The 21,532-nt window shown below is 30.3% G+C and overlaps 2 protein-coding genes across 6 annotated transcripts in view; one reads left to right on the top strand and one right to left on the bottom strand.

Moving 5' to 3' along the window:
- LOC127701268 (nuclear factor of activated T-cells 5-like) overlaps window positions 1-21,532 on the bottom strand; it is a 347,248-nt gene that overhangs the window by 92,956 nt on the left and 232,760 nt on the right. The gene's annotated exons all lie outside the window — the stretch shown is intronic.
- Window positions 1-21,532, top strand: part of LOC127701298 (diacylglycerol O-acyltransferase 1-like) — a 35,527-nt gene that overhangs the window by 3,818 nt on the left and 10,177 nt on the right. For both annotated transcript variants that reach the window (XM_052205173.1, XM_052205172.1), the window contains exons 2-10: window positions 1,929-2,016; window positions 3,977-4,017; window positions 6,459-6,544; window positions 8,137-8,189; window positions 15,418-15,520; window positions 16,169-16,312; window positions 18,937-19,005; window positions 20,579-20,682; window positions 21,130-21,168. In XM_052205173.1, coding sequence (XP_052061133.1) covers window positions 1,929-2,016; window positions 3,977-4,017; window positions 6,459-6,544; window positions 8,137-8,189; window positions 15,418-15,520; window positions 16,169-16,312; window positions 18,937-19,005; window positions 20,579-20,682; window positions 21,130-21,168 — 727 coding nt within the window. The remainder of the gene's footprint in view (window positions 1-1,928; window positions 2,017-3,976; window positions 4,018-6,458; window positions 6,545-8,136; window positions 8,190-15,417; window positions 15,521-16,168; window positions 16,313-18,936; window positions 19,006-20,578; window positions 20,683-21,129; window positions 21,169-21,532) is intronic.

Consider the following 21,532-nt stretch of genomic DNA (forward strand, 5'->3'; position numbering starts at 1 on the left):
CTAAGCAAATTCAAATGGACCTTATTCCGATGTAAACATTGAATGTGAATAGATCAAGAAACCGCAAATACATGTACGAAAATCGAGACGACCTTTTCTGAAAATTGTATAAAAAATAGTATAAAGATACCTACTTTTTTAAAAGTATTCATCTTTAATTTTTATACGACCGCCAAAAAATTTTTGGGATCGTATAATGGTATGAAGTCGTCGTCATCCGAAGACACATTGGTTTCCGGACAATAACTTTAGTTTAAGTGAATGGATCTCTATGAAATATTTTCAGAAGGTTTAATACCACAAAAGGAAGGTTGGAATTGATTTTGGGGATGATGGTCCCAACCGTTAAGGAATTAGGGGCCCAATAGGGGCCCAAAACAAGCATTTTTCTAGTTTCAGGATAATAACTTGTGTATAAGTATTTCGATTGCTCTGAAATTGTACCACAATGTTTAATACCACAAGTAGAAGGTTGGGATTCATTTTAAGGGTTATGGGGCCAACAATTATGGAATTAAGGGCCAAAAACAAGCATTTTTCTAGTTTCCAAACAATAACTTTTGTGTAAGTGTATGGATCTCTCTGGCATTGTACCACAAGATTCCATATAACAAAGGGAAGGCTGTGATTGAGTTTGGGGTTAATTGCCCCAAACATATAGGAATTAGGGGTAAAAAAAGGGCCAAAAACAAGAATTTTTCTAGTTTCCAGACAATAACTTGTGTTTAAGTGTATGGATCTCTCTGAAATTGTACTACAATGTTCCATACTACAAAGGAAAGGCTGTGATTGAGTTTTGGGGTTATTGCTCCAAGGGGGGTTTCAAAAAGTTGGGGGGGGGGGGGGATTTTTTTTCCAATTTTTTTAAGGGATTTCATATTTTTTCACAGTATTGCGCAATAGATTTGTAAGATCTTTGACCACATTTACTTTGTGTCAGAAACCTATATTATGTCAAAAATTTGATCACAATCCAAATTCAGACAGTATCAAGCTTGAATATTGTGTCCAAATTTGCCCAAACTGTTCAGGGTTCGACCTCTGCGGTCATATCAGGCTGGGCTCAGCGAAGCATTTTATTTAACCTGCACGGATAAAATTTAAAAATTGTTATATTCACGCAAAGACAATATTACTATAGAGCTGACTGGTGTACTCGAAAACTTAGATATAAAAAATAAGTATATTTTGGGAGATTGTAACATGCTAAGGACTTTGTGGAACAATCTGAAAATTGGTGGCCCGAAAGATCTTTAGATTTTGTATGTACATGATTAATCCAATTTTTTTTATCAATATGCAGTAAAGATTAACATTTTTATAGATTTCAGTTTCACAAGCTCCTAATGCAATTATCTCTATAATACTGAACATAAAACATTGTGTATTTGCATGTACATTTCTAATAACACAGTTTAAGAAATAATTTCTTTGAAAATGTACAATTGTTATTTAGAAATAATTTTTTATCAGTATCGTCACCGGCATTGCTTTATCATTGATTTTCTCGACTCTATCATAAGAAGAGTGATTTTTCTTTTGTTCTTTTTCAATAGATTTCCCACTGATTAAACCCTCTACATCAACTATGTACCTTCTATAGCAGTCAATTCTACTGTATACAGTATATACTGTGACGTCCATTGTCACTGAACTAGTACACATTTTTGTTTAGGGGCCAGCTGAAGCCCTCCTCCGGATGCGGGATTTTCTCGCTGTGTTGAATACCCATTGGTGGCCTTGGGCTGTTTTCTGCTCTTTGGTCGGGTTGTCTCTTTCACGCATTCCCTATTTCCATTCTCAGTTTTAATATTTTATTTTATTTTTTAAATATTTACATGGACATTTAGATACATATATATTTAGCTTTAAATAGTTATGTGCAGCTTTGTAAATGTATAATATTTTAATCAAGGGTATTATTGCAGGATACATAAACATGCAGATTCCCTGTTAAGCACCGCCAGTGGGTTTACAAACTACAGAGGATTGTTGAACCTATGTATTTTACTGCTGGTATGTATGCTTATTTAACAAGTGAAAATTTTATTACGGAGAGTGCATTAAGAATTACCCTTGTATGTGTGTACGTCCCAAAATTCTCTAACTTCAGTTTGCCTCAACCAAATGTTATGAAACTTATACACAATGCTTATTACCACAAAACACAGATCAAGTTTGAATTTGGGTGGAGTCACTTTTACGGTCCTAGACAACTGGTGCCCTTTTCAAATGGAAAAATTGCTGAATTTTTCCTTTCCGTTCTCTAACTTACGCCTGCCTCAACCAAATGTTATGAAACTTATACACAATGCCTATTACCACAAAACTCAGATCTAGTTCCAATTTGGGTGGCATCACTTTTACTGTTCTTAAGTTATGTCCCTTTATAACGTTATATGCAAATGGGGGCATCATCAGTGTTTTATATTTTATACATGTATTATATTTGATATATATATATATTTGTCTGTTTGTTTGTTTTTGTTTATATTATGGTGTCATTTTTTATCGTGGGAATTTGAACAGTATTTTTTCATTGATATCTTGTAAATCAATTTTCAGTGATTAAGATTACATAATTTTTGTGGACAAATACCCTGTTTCAGTTATTTTACAAATGTTTTGACCAGAAATTATTATGTAATCATTTAAGCAACTTATGATCTGTAAATACATTGATTAGCATTATGTAATTTATGTGGACAAAAACTTTGCATCATTTTTTTTACAAATGATTATGTTATGACCAGGATTTTATTATGTAATCATTTAAGATACTTATGATATATGTATGTAAATATCTGTATTAGATTTTTTTAGTTGATAACAAATTTAATTATTGCTTTAAAGTGTGAAATAATCATTGATAATTGATAAACCTTCATATTTTATAATTGAAAAGATTATTCTTATTAATAATGAAATCCATAAAATATAAGCAGCCTAAATATTTACATTTTATCAAGGATTTGTATAGTAAGATCTTACTATACAAATCCCATCTTACTATACAACTCCTTGATTTTATCAAAATTGAAAAAAATTCCTAATTTAACAATAATTTAAAAAATCATAACGTTATGAAAATTGTATTCCAGAGATTTTTTTTAGAAATTTACCAAATTAAAAACTTATTGCAAAAGTTTTATTCTACTTTTAGAGGTTTATTGAAAAAAATTGTTTACACTCACGTTATATTTGTTGTTTTAATATACTTTTTCCTATTACCCACTTTTGACTCTGGAGAAAAAAAATTCTACAGGTTGCCTTCTGTGTGGTAGGACATTCTGGTACTCGGTCAAGTAAGAGCAACAAAAAGAAGTCAAACCAAGCTTACAATTAGTGCAATTTAGGGATTACATTAACTTTCTCATGTCTTCTATTCACAAAAAAATCATCGGAAAACAGATATTAATTTAGAATTTATAGAAATCAGTTTAATTTGGACCTTTATTTTCTGAATATATTTTCATTGCTTATCATTGTAATTGTCTTGGTAACATTTTAATCCTGTAAATCTAGTAAAATGCACAATAAAAGAAAGAAATCTTAATGCTTCTATTCGCCTTAGTCTATCTGAAATTATAGAAAGTCAGATTTTTTAACAGACAAAATGTTGGAAGAACTTATTTTTACAGGAAATTAAAAATAATTGTGTTGGGGATATTTTCAAAGGATTGATATGGTAAATGAAAACATTATTAAATGTTCGTTTTGACTCTTATATCACTTTAAGGATTTCTTGAGAAAAAGGTAATTTGCCTCAGTTGAGAGGAAAAAGATATAAGAAGATGTGGTATGAGTGCCAATGAGACAACTCTTCATCCAAGTCACAATTTGTAAAAGTAAACCATTATAGGTCAAAGTATGGCCTTCAACATGGAGCTTTTAAATAATGGATCTAAAAAAAAATTTAAAATCAAGACAGTAGTTATAAATTGATTTTATTGAATTATTTATATTTTATTTCTAGGCATTGGCAAATACAAGACTGTTTTTGGAAAATATATTAAAGTAAGTGCCACATTTGATGTTTTAATATCATTTATTACATTGTTTTTGTTCTATGGCTATCACTTTATGTCCATCATCCATCTGTCTTCCAAGATGTTTTGAAGAGGAAATGAATGGAGTACAACTTCAGTCAAACTGGTTTCAATGGTCACATAATATCAGCAGCCACCTTCCTATAACAATCATTTTGAAACTAGCCCAAACGCTTTCTCTATATAACTTTTAACTAATTTGTCTCTAAACCTGAAAGCGGTCACATTTTTTCCTACGAAATCACCTTTCTGACTCCTTATAACTTAATATAGGTGTTTCTTATATTTCTGCTCTGTTAATCATCCATCTTTCAAAATGGTCAGATAAACATTGTCTCCAATAACTTTATTACTTAGATTTGCATCATTCCGTTCGGGAAATGTAAAAAAATTCTTAAAAACAATCAAACAGTAGAAACTTAATATGGCAGGAAAGTTCATTACAAGTATTCCAAAAAGGATTTGCATGTAGATAGTATTTTCGCTGTGCTGTCACTTTGGTACACCTAGAGAAAGCATTATGGCCAACAGGGGAGATAATTTGTTACATTTGATCTTATGTTAGAAATAATAGAAAAAACCTTATGCAAAAATTGTTAAAAAATCTACTTGTAGATCACTTAACTAAGAATTAATAGGGTGCAAAACACCAACCAATAATTGGTCACTAGTGGGTTCAAGTTCAATATTTTATTGTCAATTAAAGAGGCCAATTACAGTCAGAATAATCAAGTAAAACTTGGTACAAATGATTACAATGATAACAATGATAAAGTAATTTTAAAATGATCTACATAGGTTGTTACAATATATTAACTATTTATAACATATACTGTGGATTCATTATTATTAGTGGGATTCCAATTGTCGTGGATGTAGTTGGTTTAAATGAAGCAAAAATTTAAAAGACCAGTGAAGTACAAATTTGCTAAAGGCTTGCATGCAGACTTTGTTCCAATCAAATATCCAAGAAAATACAATATTTTCTCAATCCATGAAAATTGTTTTTCCTATAGCGCTTTCATCCTTTTGTAGGGACCTGTCAGCGATCTTTCTTAGTTGGATAGTTATTATAAACGATACTGTACACAAATAATTGAATTTAATACATACGCTTAAAAAATCTAGAAGAACAACACAAAAAGTACAAGTATCAATATATATTTTGAATAACAGATTTTCATCATCAGTACAAATCTTATCAATCTATGTTGATTTTCCTAAACAATCTTGAACGTAATACAAATTAAAAAATGTACTATACTTGTACAATTCGAAAATCTAAAAGTTCACGCTAATGAAGTATTTACAATAGAGGCTGTATATGTATGCATCCAAAATGAAATGAACACATCCATCTGCTGTGGTTAGCACTGCTAGATTTGAACTTCATGTTTTCTTTGATCCCATTTGGTATCAACATTTTTGGGTAAAGATTGTATGAAATGCAATCAAAACCCTATGGTACTGACTAGATATCTAAATCTTCCAAGGTTTATCACTACTTTTGAGATACACAAAATATAGTGCATTGATCATAACATTCTATACATCCTATCCATGAACATTTCCAGAAATTAATCAATGAAATATATGCTCAGATATTCAAGTTACAAAATGATGTTATACTTGTCAAGAAAATTACATAACTTTTGCAAGATGCAGGAATCTAATATCTGTTTTAAAAATATCAATGATGTCATTGTTAAAGTCATCTTTAAAAATTGGAGTTATCTTCCTTTGTCCAGAATTGTAGTTGAATCAACTAACTAATGCTTTATACAATGCAATGTTTAATTTTACTTCCACTGATAAATTAAAGCAAAAAAGGGGGAAAAACAAGGGTTTCTTGGTTAATGGACAATTAAAAAAAGTACAATGTTATGTTTGGATTACCTCCCTTATGCTGCTTTTAAATTATGTATAAAGAAATGTTGTATTGTCTTGAGGTGATTAGCTGTCAATTTATTTTTAGAAGTTACTATTTAAAAATGCTGATTAAGGAATATTAATTTTAACCATGATTATGTATGTCATTTTCTATTTTAAGACTTTTATGATGTATTTAAATGGGTAATTATGGTTGCAAACTCCATTTGAAATTTGAATTGAGATTATGACCATATCTTGAGGGAAAGAATTTTTGTTTTTTTTTGGGGGGGTCAATTCACAACAGCATAGTGTATTGCACAAAAGCTAAAAAAAGGGGGGTAAATTTATTACAATCCAAATTCAGACCCGTATCAAGCACGTATATTGTGTCCAGTTTGGCCCCAACTGTTCAGGGTTGGACCGCTGCTGTTGTATCCAGCTGCGCTCGGCGAAGCAATTTATTAAGGACATATATATATATATATATATATATTTCTATATTTCAGATGTTTATGTTTGTATAATTCTTCTATTTAGATATGGAATTTTGATTGATCCAGTAAAAATTATACAGTTACTTGTATCAGAACCATACAGTTGGCCAAATGTCATTCTTTTACTAGGTAAGTTTCCTATTATACATGTTGCTAATGAGGTAAACAAATAATGCTGTTATTTTGCAATGATGTTTTGTAAAGATATGATTATGATTTTATGATAATATATTGTATTAATGTAGAAAAAAAATATACAAATGCAATGCTCCAATGAGACGTTGACATTTACACCCCATATATGCCAAAACTAGTGATTTTTGTAAAATTTTGGTAAATCTTCTGGATTTCAACCAAATTTATGCATAAGAAACATAGAGCCAAGATTAAAAAAAAATGATATTCAAGTCAGATATGTTATTTGTTATAAAAAAACAATGTAACAAGAACAATTTCTTTGGACCACTATATGTTTCCTGTCCTGTAAACCAACTGAAATTGGCCCGTTTCCAATGAATTTGGCATAAAATTGAAATTAATGCTACTTCACAATAAGAATACTGATTTGAAAATTTCAAAAGTAGACATATGTTCTATCTTATCCTTGTTATGAAAGCCACTTATTCCTTATATTGGCTAGAAATAGGCCCATATTTGGGCCTTATCCAGTGGTGTAGCAAGGTTGTGTGTTCAGAGCACATGGAAGTGGTTGGCAGGGGAAACAGACCTAAAGAAGGTTCAGTGGGGCAAACATTCCAAAGGCTCTGTTGATTTAGCGCCTTGAGAAAGAAATGAATATTGTAAATTTATTATTTACCTCACAGTCAGCACCTTCTGTTGTGTTCAAATAGTTTTTCTTGATAATTCATTAAAACCTGTATATGAAGGTCACCCATGCCCGCCATGGGACCAAAGTAACCTGACCTTATTGGAGATGTGACATCTGCTGCATGCTGAATAAAGGTGCTTCTTTAGGTGTACTGGATGTTTAAATATTCAGCAATGTCTGGTCGGAACTGGGACCTTTAATCTGAAGACTCATGTAGAGAGAGTACCATGTTCTATTTCTTTAAAGAACTTTTAAAGCAACTCTTTGGGGGGTAGTCGAGGGCCTGTTACAAGGCAAAATGTTTTCCCATATCTAACATAGCCATATTTACCTGATTTCACTTCATCCCAATTGCCCAACTTATCTGAACATATCTATCATAAAAATTGTTCTTGTCCATAATATACATGAGATATTTGCCATTGGTTGTGAGGAAAGCAATAAAAACAATCACTTATTCAGAAGATGGTCTACATACTGAAAATTCCAGGGCAACATGCAAAAACTGAAAAGTCTTGTATATATTGTCAAAAGCTGGGTTTGCCCTTATACGCAGAAGACCATATTCTCTAGGTTGTGACTGCAAGGTAAGGTAGTGTTAGGCTCCTTCAACAGCTTAGTTATACAGAGAATTACAGAGAAATTAGTTTGGAGTCTATTTAGACATGAGAGAGGAACCATGGTATAAAAATATGGTTTACATTAATGATATATGTAGGTAACTGGCAGTTAAATACAGTAAAGAGTTAGCATGAAAATGATACCCCAATGGGATAGTTAGAAGGAACTTTTCAAATCAAAGAAGAAATTCAGAACAATTTAGCCTTATTAAGTAGAATACAAAATACCACATATGTATAAAACATATAATTATATTTAATTTATTTTTCAGTGTCCAACATATTTGCTCTTGTAGCATTATATAACGAGAAATTGTTGGCCAAAGTAAGTGTTAGTTTTATTCATAAATTCATAGTCTTTGTTAGCAGTAAAGCATGGGTCCGTGACTATAAAACTAAGTTCAACACAACAAACCCTCCATCAATGTTGAAGATTTGTTTCTGTAGTCATTTTCTTACATAAAAAGTCTCAAAAAAATCACTGGTAACTTATGAACAATTCAGTATTTACAATAAATTGATAAAAGTTATTTTGTGAAAAGAGCTATTGAACGATATGGTACTTTATATGTATATTCCATGTGTTGTGATTAATATTCAAAATGATCTCTTTTATTTAAGACTGAAATGACTGAGTAACTATATATGATAAGTCAGCAGTATAATTATCTATTAGAAACTTGGCCTCACATGAACTTGACCTCATTTTCACATTTAATTGACCAGGTCAATATTTTTGATAAGGTTTGTTCCTTAGTAAGTAGACATGATTGGTCAACAGTTTTTGGCTTATGACTTTTTGTAAGGAGTTTACATTTATATTAGTACGACAGGTGTCTAATGGCCGAAACCTAGCTTTCTTGCACTATTTGTAAAAATGATTTATCTTAGAAAGTAGATTTGAAAGATCAACAATATTTGTTTGTGCACTCAATATAAGTTGTTCATTTTCATCTTATCTTTGTTTGTTAACCATAAAAACAGTTGCTGTATCTATATATCAAATATTGCATTTAGAAACGTGAGACATTTTAGTATATTTGTGGATTTTAGTTTTCAGAAAAATTTTGAGTGAAGAATTTAAAGCCATCAGAAAATTCAAGAGGATTCTTGAAAATAATCATATGTTGTTTTATAATGATTTGTGGGACATTTCGAAAATAAAGTGTTCATTTTCACTTTTTGTTTGGTTTTCATTATTGACAACATTCATAAAATTTTCAATAAAATAATTGCTTTCGAAAATAAGCTGATTCATCTATGCTTACAAATTGTGTTGATTGAAGAAAATTACAAAGTATACATTTTAATTGTTGCACATGTGTAATCAGAATTGGTGACACTAATTAACCTGAGATTGAATGATCAGCAGATTAACTGTCATCAAAGGTGTTACTTGGACCATAAACATAGTTAAAGAAAAAGAGTACACAAAAAATGCATCAAATGTACTTGAATTATAGAATTAATTGTTATGAAATTCAAAAGCAACCCCAATATGAAATATTTTTAGTTTTAAATGAGAATTATGAGGAGATAAAATGAACACTTCATCATCGCATATCATCACCAAAAGACTGACTTTCATCGATAAAAACTAATTTTTCATGAGAATTAAAAATTTAAAAGTCATACAGTTTAGGTTTTTTAAAGATTAAATGGGTAAAATCCTGTCTGAAGTTGTATATATAGTTCATAGTGCATATGCTGATATTTGAAATATTCTGTAGATTATATGGCTGTATCCATGTAGTCAAACCTACATGGGGATCTTTCTGTGTCTCGATTTGGACAACAGTTATTATATTTCATTAGACTCTTAGATTTGTGGATAAAACCATCCCCGAAAACCATGAAAATTGGTACCCCACGAATAAAAGTACTTTCACAGTATTAAATATGTCAAACACCTTCATGTCGTAAATAAATAATTAGATTAAAGAAAATGGGGTATATAGTCTTAGAATTCACCATTTTTTATGATGATGAAAATATTACAGACTGTGAGGAACCTCTTGTTTATTCTCTTATTTACTGAAAGAACAGGATTTGAAAACATTTTGTATGAAGAAGTAAAACTGTACTCTTATGATCAATGTAATATTTTATCCCAATATCCTTTTGGAATCATTTTGGGTCCTCATTGCTCTTCAAATTCGTACTTTATTCAACCTTTTAAAATTTTTTGATTCGAGTGTCACTATGATGAGTCTTTTGTAGACAAAACACTTGTGTGTGGTACAAAATTCTAATCCTGGTATCTATGATGAGTTTATATAGTATAGTCCAATACTTGTTAATGTATTGAAGGTTAACACTTGTAACCCTATAATGCTAAACAAGGATATGTTTTATTTGCCAAATATTTTCAAGGCCATGTAGTCTGCATTAGTTCAAACAAACTGATAACACAAGTTCAGGGTTATGTTTATGAAACAAATCTTTAACTAAAAGTGCATAAACCAATAACTTAAAGATAGTTTGGGTAAATTTAGATTTTGGGAATTATTGCAGATATAACTATGTTCTTTGCAATGCTCGTTGTAATTTTAGTTTTTTTGGTACACATTTTTATCCCAATGTTTTAATTTGTCTTTTTATACCTGAAGTTCAAAATAATTTAAGTAAATTAAGAAATCATCAACTCTTCTGTATATCTACCATTACTGTCAAATCATTTTATGTCAAAATCATTTGACTTAAAAATAAACAATAAAAGAGCATTTTTTTGTAAAGAGCCAAATTTTTAAATGTGTCAATTTAGAACCTTTACTAAAATTGAAATGATAAATATATTTATATGCATTTAAAATGATGAACCATACTAATGTAAGAAAATATAAACTTTTGTCTCCTTGATATTTAAAAAAATCTTTTTAGTGGAAATGTGGACACCAAATATCTCAAATATAAAGCTTTATAAGCATATATATAATCATTTTCTTATAGTAATCAAAACATTTAAACAAACACGAAGAGATCCTGTAAAGTTAGACCAATTTCAGTGCAAAATTTGGAACTGTAATCAGAAAACCTGAGTATACATCAACAAATAGTCTACAAGTGTTATGTTTAGAAACTATAAAGATCAAATGAAAAGCTTTTTCAGACAAAAATATTGACCACCATTATCACATCTGCTTATGGATGATTTTTTACCAACATTTAATTAAAAAGTTTCTCATTTTTTTATAGATAGCAAAAGTTTAATGATTTTTACTGAATGAACTTTTATTAAATCCAACGTTATCAAATAACAATTTCATTTTTATTCTATATCAGTCTTGAGTTACTATTAGTTAAACTTGATAGATAAGTTTTATTTATTTAACTATCTGGATTAGAATTGACTACACATGCCAAAAACTACCACTTAGTTGTTATACATTTACCGATATGTCACCCCTGACCATGAGGTGATTTTTCTTTAAGGTCAAGATCAAGTTCAGTCAGCATTTTATTTACAGATATATGGTCATTTAAGGACAATTGATAACAGTTATATAAAGTTAAAAATACATGATACGATACATTCATAGATAAAGATACTCCCTCAGTTGTAAAAGATATAAAATAAAGACTTAACTACCATGCTTCAAACACAGTCAATCCAACTTATGGAATAATTTGAACAAGAATGTCACACTCTAAGATTAACTATAAATAGTGGTTTCATTACGCCTCAAACTTGTATATCATGTACAGCCTTTCAAGATTTCAAGACCCAAAAAAACAGAAGGCACACTTAAAATATCACATAAACGCCATTCATGGAGATATCTTGAATGATTCATTATAATTGTCAGATACTAAGCCAGGCTCCGCTTTAAACGTTTTGTACATAGAATTTATATTTTTAAAATAAAAAAAAGATACAAGTAGAATTTTGTTAAATTAATTTGAAATCTAGATTTTCCATAGGCAAACTGCAATACTCTTCTTATGTCTTGTTCAAGGTAAATAGTTGTTTTCATGTAAAAGCATTTGGTCTCTGGTGGATAGTTGTCTCATTGGCATTCATACCACATCTTCTAATTTGTTTATGGATCAATACAGTCTATGTTTATTATTCCTATTCCAGTGACAATGTATTTGAATCCTGCAAAGCCAAATTGACACTGTTGTTAGATGGAAGAATTCATATAGGCAATATGTTTATTCTCCTTGGAGCTTAAAATTCTATCATTTTTATCTTACAAGGTTGTAACCACAGTAGTACATGTATGTGTTTGTTGACAATATTGTGATTATCATATAATTGTAAATAAAACACACTAAAAGATAATTCATTGTTGGTCACCTATAAAGCAGTAGTGTTATCTTTTATTATCACTTCAAGTTAGAAATAGGCAATAACAAATAAACTAAAGTTGAAGGTATTAAAAAAATCAATGCCTAGAAATATACTGAGCAATTTGTGGGAAGATCTCTTCAAACAATTTATTTACAGGTGTCATATTCCTGACTTGTTACAGGCAATTTACAAATTAAGATGGAAAGTTAACCAGGTTTAAGGCATTCCATTAGACTCCTACTTTTATTATACCCATTATAACTTGTATACACTGAATACTTCTTTTTATAATCTTCTAAAGAAAATTGAAAAGAAGATTTATTTTTTTAGGAATTCCTAATTCCTTAAACGATGTACCATTTCAATGCATTGTTGTACATTTGTATTACAAACATGGTTGCTATGACAAACAGTAATCTTTTTGAATGGCTAAATTTTTAGAAATCTTCAAAACTGTAGAAGCAGTTAGTTAAAATTATTATGCTGCAAGAAAATTCATCCTAAGGTAGTTGCCAGGTGTCATACCTTTGATAATGATGTGCTTATTAACCTTTGGACCCTCAGTTCAACATTTTGAAAAATTTGACTTGAAAACAATAAAATTGAAGATGTATAGTTCTATATTTTGAATACCCAAATGTCATACATAAAAGCAAAGGAAATGGGGAAAATAGACATAGAATAATGATGATGAAAAACGATATAGGCTTGAGGAACCTCTTGTTCATACATTCATTTATTGAAAAGAAAAGGATTTGAAAAACATTTTGTATGAGGAAGTGGAAAGACTCTTTTATGATTTCTGTAATATTTTATTCCATATAGAATACTTTAATACTAGTTATGATATATTTAAGGTTTGCACTTAATTTGTAACCAGAAGATTTTACTTTACACTTAATTTGTAACCCTAGAATGCTAAACAAGGATATATGTTTTATCTGCCAAATATTCTCAAGGCCAGTCTTTGTTTTCGTCTGCACCACTTCAGATAAACTGATAAAACACAGTTCATGGTCAAAAAGCAGTTCATGGTTATGTTTGTCATGTTTGTCATGTTCATGTAAAGTGCATCAATCAAATACTTGAACATGTTAACAATAGTTTATATCCCAATTTGAAGTTTATTGCTGATATTACTTTGACATTTGTAATTTCAGCTTACTTGACATATTTGTTACTTTGCGGTTTGCAATTTCAGCTAACTTTACATATTTGTATTCCAATATTTTAATTTGTCTTCTTAGACCTGAAGTTCAAAATAATTTAAGGAAATGAAGAAATTATGTACAATTGACATAAATGATTTCATGTTAAAATCATTGAACTTAGAAATAAAAACAAAAAACGAGCAATTTTTTGACAGAAACATTTTTTAAATTTTCTTTATTTAGAACCTTTAGTTCAATCAAAATTAAATTATTTATCAATTATGGACTTTTGAGGAGGTCAATACGTTATATATGGACCTGTTCAGATTATATTGACCGAGGACGAAGTTCGAGTTATATATGGACCTGTTCAGATTATATTGACTGAGGACGAAGTCTGAGTGTTAATATAATCTAACAGGTCCATATATATAACGTATTGAAAGAGTGAAAGTCCTTAATTTATATATTACATATGTAAATAATGTATTAGGAAAATGGCGTTCAATGTTCTTTCTGTGTATTTTTAAATTGTATTTTGCAAGAATTTTAACATGTTATTAAAAACATCAATATTCTTTGAACAACTTCATAGCTTGTTGCGTTACTTTTCTTGTATTCTTTGCGTCTGCGTTTAACATAAAAATTCTTGTGATATACTTGCAAATTTTCTTTTCATCTGCTGCGGCGCTTCCTCCATGGTTGTTATGTGTGAGGTCATGACGTCATTAATCTAAATTTAGCAAAATTTTTCATATTGACCGTCAATATACATATAAATAGAAACATAGCTTCAATATACTTAAAAATAGAAACAAGGCTTCGGATAAATATAATAACCTTTCAAACACGCGATCGTAATATCCAATGAAAACAGGAGAATGCTACACCTGCAATATAAAACTTTTTTTTGCAGCATATATAAAGATGTACCATTACATAATGTAAGGAAATAAAAACCTGAACCTAAATATTTAAAGATAGAAAAGGGGGGGATTTTTAGGGGAAATTTGGGACTCCCAAACCCACTATTTCAAATGTTAAGCTTATTTACACATATACAGATATGTTATCAATTTCTTGTAGTAAATAAACATTTAAACAGAAATGAAGGAGATTATTTTTGTAAAATAAAACAAATATTGGTGCAAAATTTATTATTCAAATAAGTGTAATGTTAAGAAAATGTAAATGACCAAAATAAAAGGTTTGTGTCTCAACTTGATGTAGTCAAAAAGCAAGACTTAGGTATGATGTTTCTGAAGGCGGCAGCTGGGTCACTATTTGTTTGTGATTAGGTCAGTTTAAGGGGAACCACTAATGGTAAATCAATGATATTTGGTATGCAGTTGTATAAGCATTGGCACATTTCATTTCCATAGAGATTATTTGGCCCTGCCCCCTGAGTCATGGTCTATTGACTTTGAAACTTTGGCATAATTTACATATTAAAGTTTGTGGTTAGGTCAGTTTAAGGGATGATAAGTCAATGATTAATGGTATGCAGTTGTATAAGCATCTCATTTCCTTCAAGATTATTTGGCTCCGCCCTCTCAGTCATCGCCTATTGACTTTTGAAACTTTTGCATAGTTAATATATGAAAGTTTGTGATTAGGTCAGTTCAAGGCGAACCACTTATGATAAGTCAATGATATTTTGTTCCCAAATGTATTAGCATTGGCATATCTTATATCTCAGAAATTATTTGGTCCTGTTCCTTCAATCATTGTTCATTGACTTTATGACATATGTTAAAGTTTTGCTATTTTAATTTCAACATTTGCATTTTACTATCAAATTATTTACAGGCGAGACATATCTTTGTGTCAATAGTTTATTATGTTTTAAAATGTTGTCCACCTCTACCCTTTATCACAAATCTAAAACCTTACAGCAGACAATTTACAGTCAATTTAATGAGAGTCACATTTTTAGGCCAGTATTTTTTGCCATTAGCCAATACTGTAAATCCTTATTGTGCATATGCATATCATACACAACCTCTCCTTTATGCAAATTGTAAGGCAAGAAGTGGTAAGCAGTTGATTTGTATGTAATACATTGTATACAGTGAACACCAATTATATATGTAGCATTTGTTTTCTAGGGATGGATATCTGAAAACACAGGCTTTGGGATGACTGTTGTTAACCTGGTATTATGTCTACTAATTCCAAGTACAGTTATATTGGTTTTACACCCTAATCCAAGTAAGTCAATCAATGTGGCTGACCAATGATAACAAGAAGTTACCATAAAATCAAAAATTACTATTCTATCCATTCTAAAAATGTAACAATAGATGTTTCTCCAGTGCCAGTTTTCTGAAGAATCTGTTGGGGATCAATTATATGATCGAATAAACATTGTAAAAGTAAAGGTAATTTTTTGGAAAAATTATTAACTAAAACTGTATTTTGTACATTGACTCTGGCATTTTTACAAGCAGGGGCATCTGTGTCTCATGGACACATTCTTCTTTTATATAATTTGGGTAACAATGACCTACTTTTTATGTTTGAGCAACTTCAATTTTGTACCACATTTAGGTCTTATCTAAAACACCTATAGTGGTATATCAATGTTACGTAAGTACTTCATTCTCAAAACATAGTCAAACACTCTAATAAGCCATTTTTATATTGATGACCTACATTCTATGCTTGATTAACTTTTATTGAAACATCTTGAAGGTCCAAATAGTAGCCTGTTTACATAGATATTTTGATATGGGAAATTTATTTCTTACAAATACTTCATTTTGTTAATATTATGGTTACATTCCACTTCAGGAAAAGTTTGCATGTTACAGATTTATTCATCACTAGTTTTGTAATATTCTATTATTTATTTTGTAGTTTTTTCCTGTATCACATGTGGGATATACTCAATGATGTTCCTGAAGCTGGTGTCCTATTTCAGTGTCAACAGATGGTGCCGGTTACAGAGGACAGAAAATACAAAGATAAAAAGAAGGAAATCTTTAAGTGTATCAGAATCAAGTAAGATTCATATAAAGCCATCCAAGAAACATTGTTTCCCAACTTCATATTTTGAGGGACCATGCATAAGTCACTAATAAAGATACTTGTATAAACTAGATATTACTAGAATCTTCTCAAGTTTATAATGAAATAAAAATAAAATATAATTTTAACAGAACAAAAGAAGTTCTACTCAAAGAAAATGAAACAAAATTGCCCTATCTCAACATGAAAAAAATGGAAATGAGGTCATGCATAAATCCATATACTTTATAGGCATGACACAAGCACTTTCATATAATTAAAATGTGTGAAGCTCACAGATTTGTACCTTGTCTTTTGAAAAATTCTTGATTCAGGGTGAATTTGACTGTTCCAGAAAGATCTACAGTAACTTAAAAAAACAGGAAGTTTACAGTGTTGTCTCCCCTTAAACCAAGTATTTCTTTTCTAATTTTTAAGATCATTTTGATCATTAAACATGTTTAATTGAAAGCTAACAAACTAATTCTTACTACCAAATACAATTGTGGCTAAAGAGGAATTCTTTACTTTTGTCTATTTTTTTTTACAAAATGTACAGATTTGCTTCTCATATCACTTTTTTTTAAATTCTTCAAAATTCTGTATCTCTTATAATTTATGTTCTATAGTGAATGCACTAATTCACATAATACACATATATACTATGTCACCATCATTTGTGATTCACTTACATTCATTATTGAAGGCTGTATGGTGACTTAAGTTTGCTTTTTAAAATACATCCACATCATTCGGTCTCTGGTGGATAGTTGTCTCATTGGCAAACATACCACATCATTCGGTCTCTGGTGGATAGTTGTCTCATTGGCAAACATACCACATCATTCGGTCTCTGGTGGATAGTTGTCTCATTGGCAAACATACCACATCATTTGGCCTCTGGTGGATAGTTGTCTCATTGGCAAACATACCACATCATTTGGCCTCTGGTGAATAGTTGTCTCATTGGCAATCAAACCACATCTCCTTATTTTTTTATTGATAGATATTGATTTTGGTATACATAGTTTTGCATAGGTATAGTTACAGTCTTTCTGATATACCCAAAGTGATGCAATTTAATTTAAACTGAAGGTTGTGATTAATGACCCCTTAGTTCCTAACTGTCATTAAACTTGGTTGCCACCATTTTAAAATAGATTTTTTTTTAAATGCCAAATATTCTTTAAATGATACATTCTTAAGAAATTGGTTGATGACCTTAATTGCCATACAAATGGCTGTCACTATAATTAGAAAGATAAAAGTTTGAAAATCCTGCAAAAAATGAATTTCTAACAAACTTAAGAATACATAATAAGCATGACTTGGTGGTATTGCTGATTTTTATTGTCTCGCCTGGACGGAGTCAAAAAGCGAGACATAGGTATGCTGTTTCCAACGTCAACAATGTTTTAGTTTGTGATTAGGTCTAGTTCATGGTGAACCACTAGTGGTAGGTCAATGCTATTTGGTATGCAGTTGTATTAGCATTGGCACATCTCATTACCATGGAGATTATTTGGCCCCGCCCCCTCATTCATGGTCTATTGAATTTGAAACTTTGCTTAGTTTACATGTATTAGTTTGTGATTAGGTCAGTTTATGGGGAACCACTAGTGGTAGGTCAATGATATTTGGTATGCAGTTGTATAAGCATTGGCATATCTCATTTCCATGGAGATTATTTGGCCCCGCCCCCTCATTCATGGTCTATTGACTTTGAAACTTTTGCTTAGTTTTCATGTATTAGTTTGTGATTAGGTCAGTTTAAGGGGAACCATTAGTGGTAGGTCAATGATAATTGGTATGCAGTTGTATAAGCATTAGCACATCTCATTTCCATGGAGATATTTGGTCCCTACCCCTCAGTCATGGTCTATTGACTTTGAAACTTTTACTTAGTTTACATGTATTAGTTTGTGATTAGTTCAGTTTAAGATGAACCACTAATGTTAAGTCAATGATATTCGGTATACAAATGTATTGGCATTTGCAAGTTTCATTTCCATGGAGATTATTTAACCCCACCCCCTAATTATGGTTCATTGACTTTGAAACTTTTACATAGTTTACAAGTTAATATTTGTGTTTAGGTTTGTTTAAAGGGAACGACTAATGAAAAGTCAATGGTATTTGGTTTGCAGTTGTATAAGAATTTGTACATCTCATTTCCATGGAGATTGTTTAGCCCTGTACCTTCAGTTATGGTTCATTGAATTTGAATATTTGCATAACTTACATGTTAAAGTATTGCTATTTTAATTTCAACATTTGCATTATCAAAATAACAAATAGGCGAGACATATCTCTGTGTTAACAGTTTATGAAATTTTGTATGCATAATAAAAAAACCAATTAAATACCTTTTGTTGGATTTGTAACAGAAAACAATTGTGTAACATGCATATGCATCAAAATGTCTAACATTTTACATATGATATTAAATTTAGTGACAGCACCATTCTATAAGTGAACAGGTAAAGGTTGTTCATTATAAAATGTAGACCTGTAAATGTACCTGTTTGAAATTAAGAATTCTGGGTTAATTGTGAGCTTATTCTGTATCATAATTTAAGTTGTTATTAAGAGTTAATTAAATTCATTTGTACTTATAGTGCTCAAATCAGAAAATGGAAAACCAGAGACACTACTTGTCAGTTATCCAGATAATCTGAATCATACAGGTAACTATTATTGAAGTAATAATCTTTCATTCCTACTTCTTCACCTGAAAACTGTTAAGAGGGTACAAAAAATAAATTTTAACTCTCAGACATTTGATTTTTAAAATTTAATAAGGATTGGGTGAGGTTGTGGATTTATTTGAGAATTTTCTAACTAACCAGTAGTCATATAATATAAATAGAATAAAGTATTGTTTTAGTAAATCAAATCAAGGGCCCATTGAGGGCATAATTTAAAAACATAAGAATAGTACAACAAACAACAACATACCAATATAACAATTAATAAAAAGAAATTTTAAATGACACTTATCTTATTTTCAAGTTTTATTTTTTTATTTTCTATTTTTATATTTTTCAGAATTTTACTTACAATTAAATTTGTTAGGCATTAAGTTTTACCCTTGTCCGTCTGTACGTACGTACGTACGTCCCAAAATTGGTTTCCATTCTCTCACTTGAGTTTGCCTCAACCAAATGTTATGAATCTTATACACAATGCTAATTACCACAAAACACAGATCAAGTTTTAATTTTGGTGGCGTCACTTTAACCGTTCTAGAGTTATGCCCCTTTATAAATGGAAAAATTGCAAAATTTTTAGTTTCCGTTCTCTAACTTAAGTTTGTCTCAACCAAATGTTATGAAACATATACACAATGCTTATTACCACAAAATAAAGATCAAATTTGAATTTTAGTGGGTTCACTTTAACCATTCTCGAGTTATGCCCCTTCATGAATGGAAAAAAAATGCAAAATTATTAGTTTCCGTTCTCTAACTTAAGTTGCCTCAACCAAATGTTATGAAACTTATACACAATGCTTTTTACCACAAAACACAGATCAAGTTGAATTTTGGTAGCGTCACTTTAATCATTATCGAGTTATGACCCTTTATAAATCGAAAAATTGCAAATTTTTAGTTTCCATTCTGTAACTTAAGTTTGCCCCAACCAAACATTATGAAATCTTTACACAATACTTATTACCACGAGACTCAGATCAAGTACAAATTTGGGTAGCGTCACTTATATCGTTCTTGAGTTATGTCCCTTTATAATGTTGTATGCAAGCGGGGGCATCATCTGTGTTCATGAGGACACATTCTCCATTTATTTTTTGATATTTTGTCAAACTAATAAACTTTTCTGTATATTTTGATAAAACTATTTGAAAAATCCATGCATTTTCCTTGCAAATTTTTAAGATATTTCCACATATTTTGTAAATTTTGTTATACACATTTATGTATATTTCCTTTAATGTAATAGTATAATTCAGTATTCCTTATAAAATTTAACAGGTAATATAAAGCTAAAAAAAAATCAACAATTAAGAAATAATCTATAATTGTTAAAACAACTTGATGTTTTAATTGGAAAACCAGGATGACACTGATCCGGTATTCTTATATGCAGTTAATGTTTTGTTTGCTTTGACCCAAGAAATCCATAAAAAGAAGTTTTCAAAACTGAAATGCTTTGACCCAAGAAATCCATTACAATTTATGGACCACAAAAGTATATTGATAACTTTGCTATAAATTTAAGACTAGACATTTTTGTTTACAGATTTATATTATTTCCTGTGTGCACCAACTTTATGTTATGAGTTGAATTTCCCACGGTCCTTGAGGATAAGGAAGAGATTTTTACTGAAGAGAGCAATAGAAATGGTATTTTATATAATTTTTCAAATATGCTGTGCATTATTTTTATATTTGTTTTAATATGCTACTAATAGTATTCATTAATTCATTTTTTTCTAGAAAGACATTTAGATATGTTTTATATGTGTATAAATGATGCCTGTTTTTTTTGGAAAGATATTGCAAGGAAGTTAAATCAAGGAAATAGGACTTCTTTTAATGCCACCAGCTGTTAGTGGATCTATAGTAATAAATTTCTCTGTCTGTCTGTCACCACTAAACACTAACACTTGCAGTTTAAGTTACGTAACATAGAAAGGTATTTAGAACAGGTCTTTATTTCTTCTTTCTATTGATCAATGTGGATTGAGTTTGTGTCAACATGTGTAAATCTAGATAACTTAAATTTTTGATATTGTCAAATGTTTTTTTTTTATTTTTCACTGTTACATTTTATATCCTTGTATATTTCAGATTTTTTTGTCTCAGCTGATAATGGCCTTAGTGCAACAGGTATATATAGCTACACAATAAGTACACTATGTTCATAAGTCTCATATGTATAACTTCATCAGTAAAATCCAAACATCAAATTAATTGCTAAATCTTTGGATTCTTTAACAGCATTGCCAGGTAGGAAATGGAACCCTTTTAGTTAACATGCATTTTAAGTAAAATATCCCTTTCTATTGCACCCTATTGTAATGAAAATATGAATATGGTAGAGACCGAAAATTATAATTGATTGATTGTTGGTATTAAACACCACTTTCAACACTCTTGGCTATACCATGGCATCCAGTTTTGATTGGTGGAGAAAGCTGGAGTAATCTGAGAAAAACTACAGAAAACAGGCAATCCTCGTCAATTAAGATAA

The sequence above is a fragment of the Mytilus californianus genome, unplaced genomic scaffold (genome assembly GCF_021869535.1).
Source record: "Mytilus californianus isolate M0D057914Y unplaced genomic scaffold, xbMytCali1.0.p SCAF_5, whole genome shotgun sequence".
NCBI classification, from domain to species: Eukaryota; Metazoa; Mollusca; class Bivalvia; order Mytilida; family Mytilidae; genus Mytilus; species Mytilus californianus.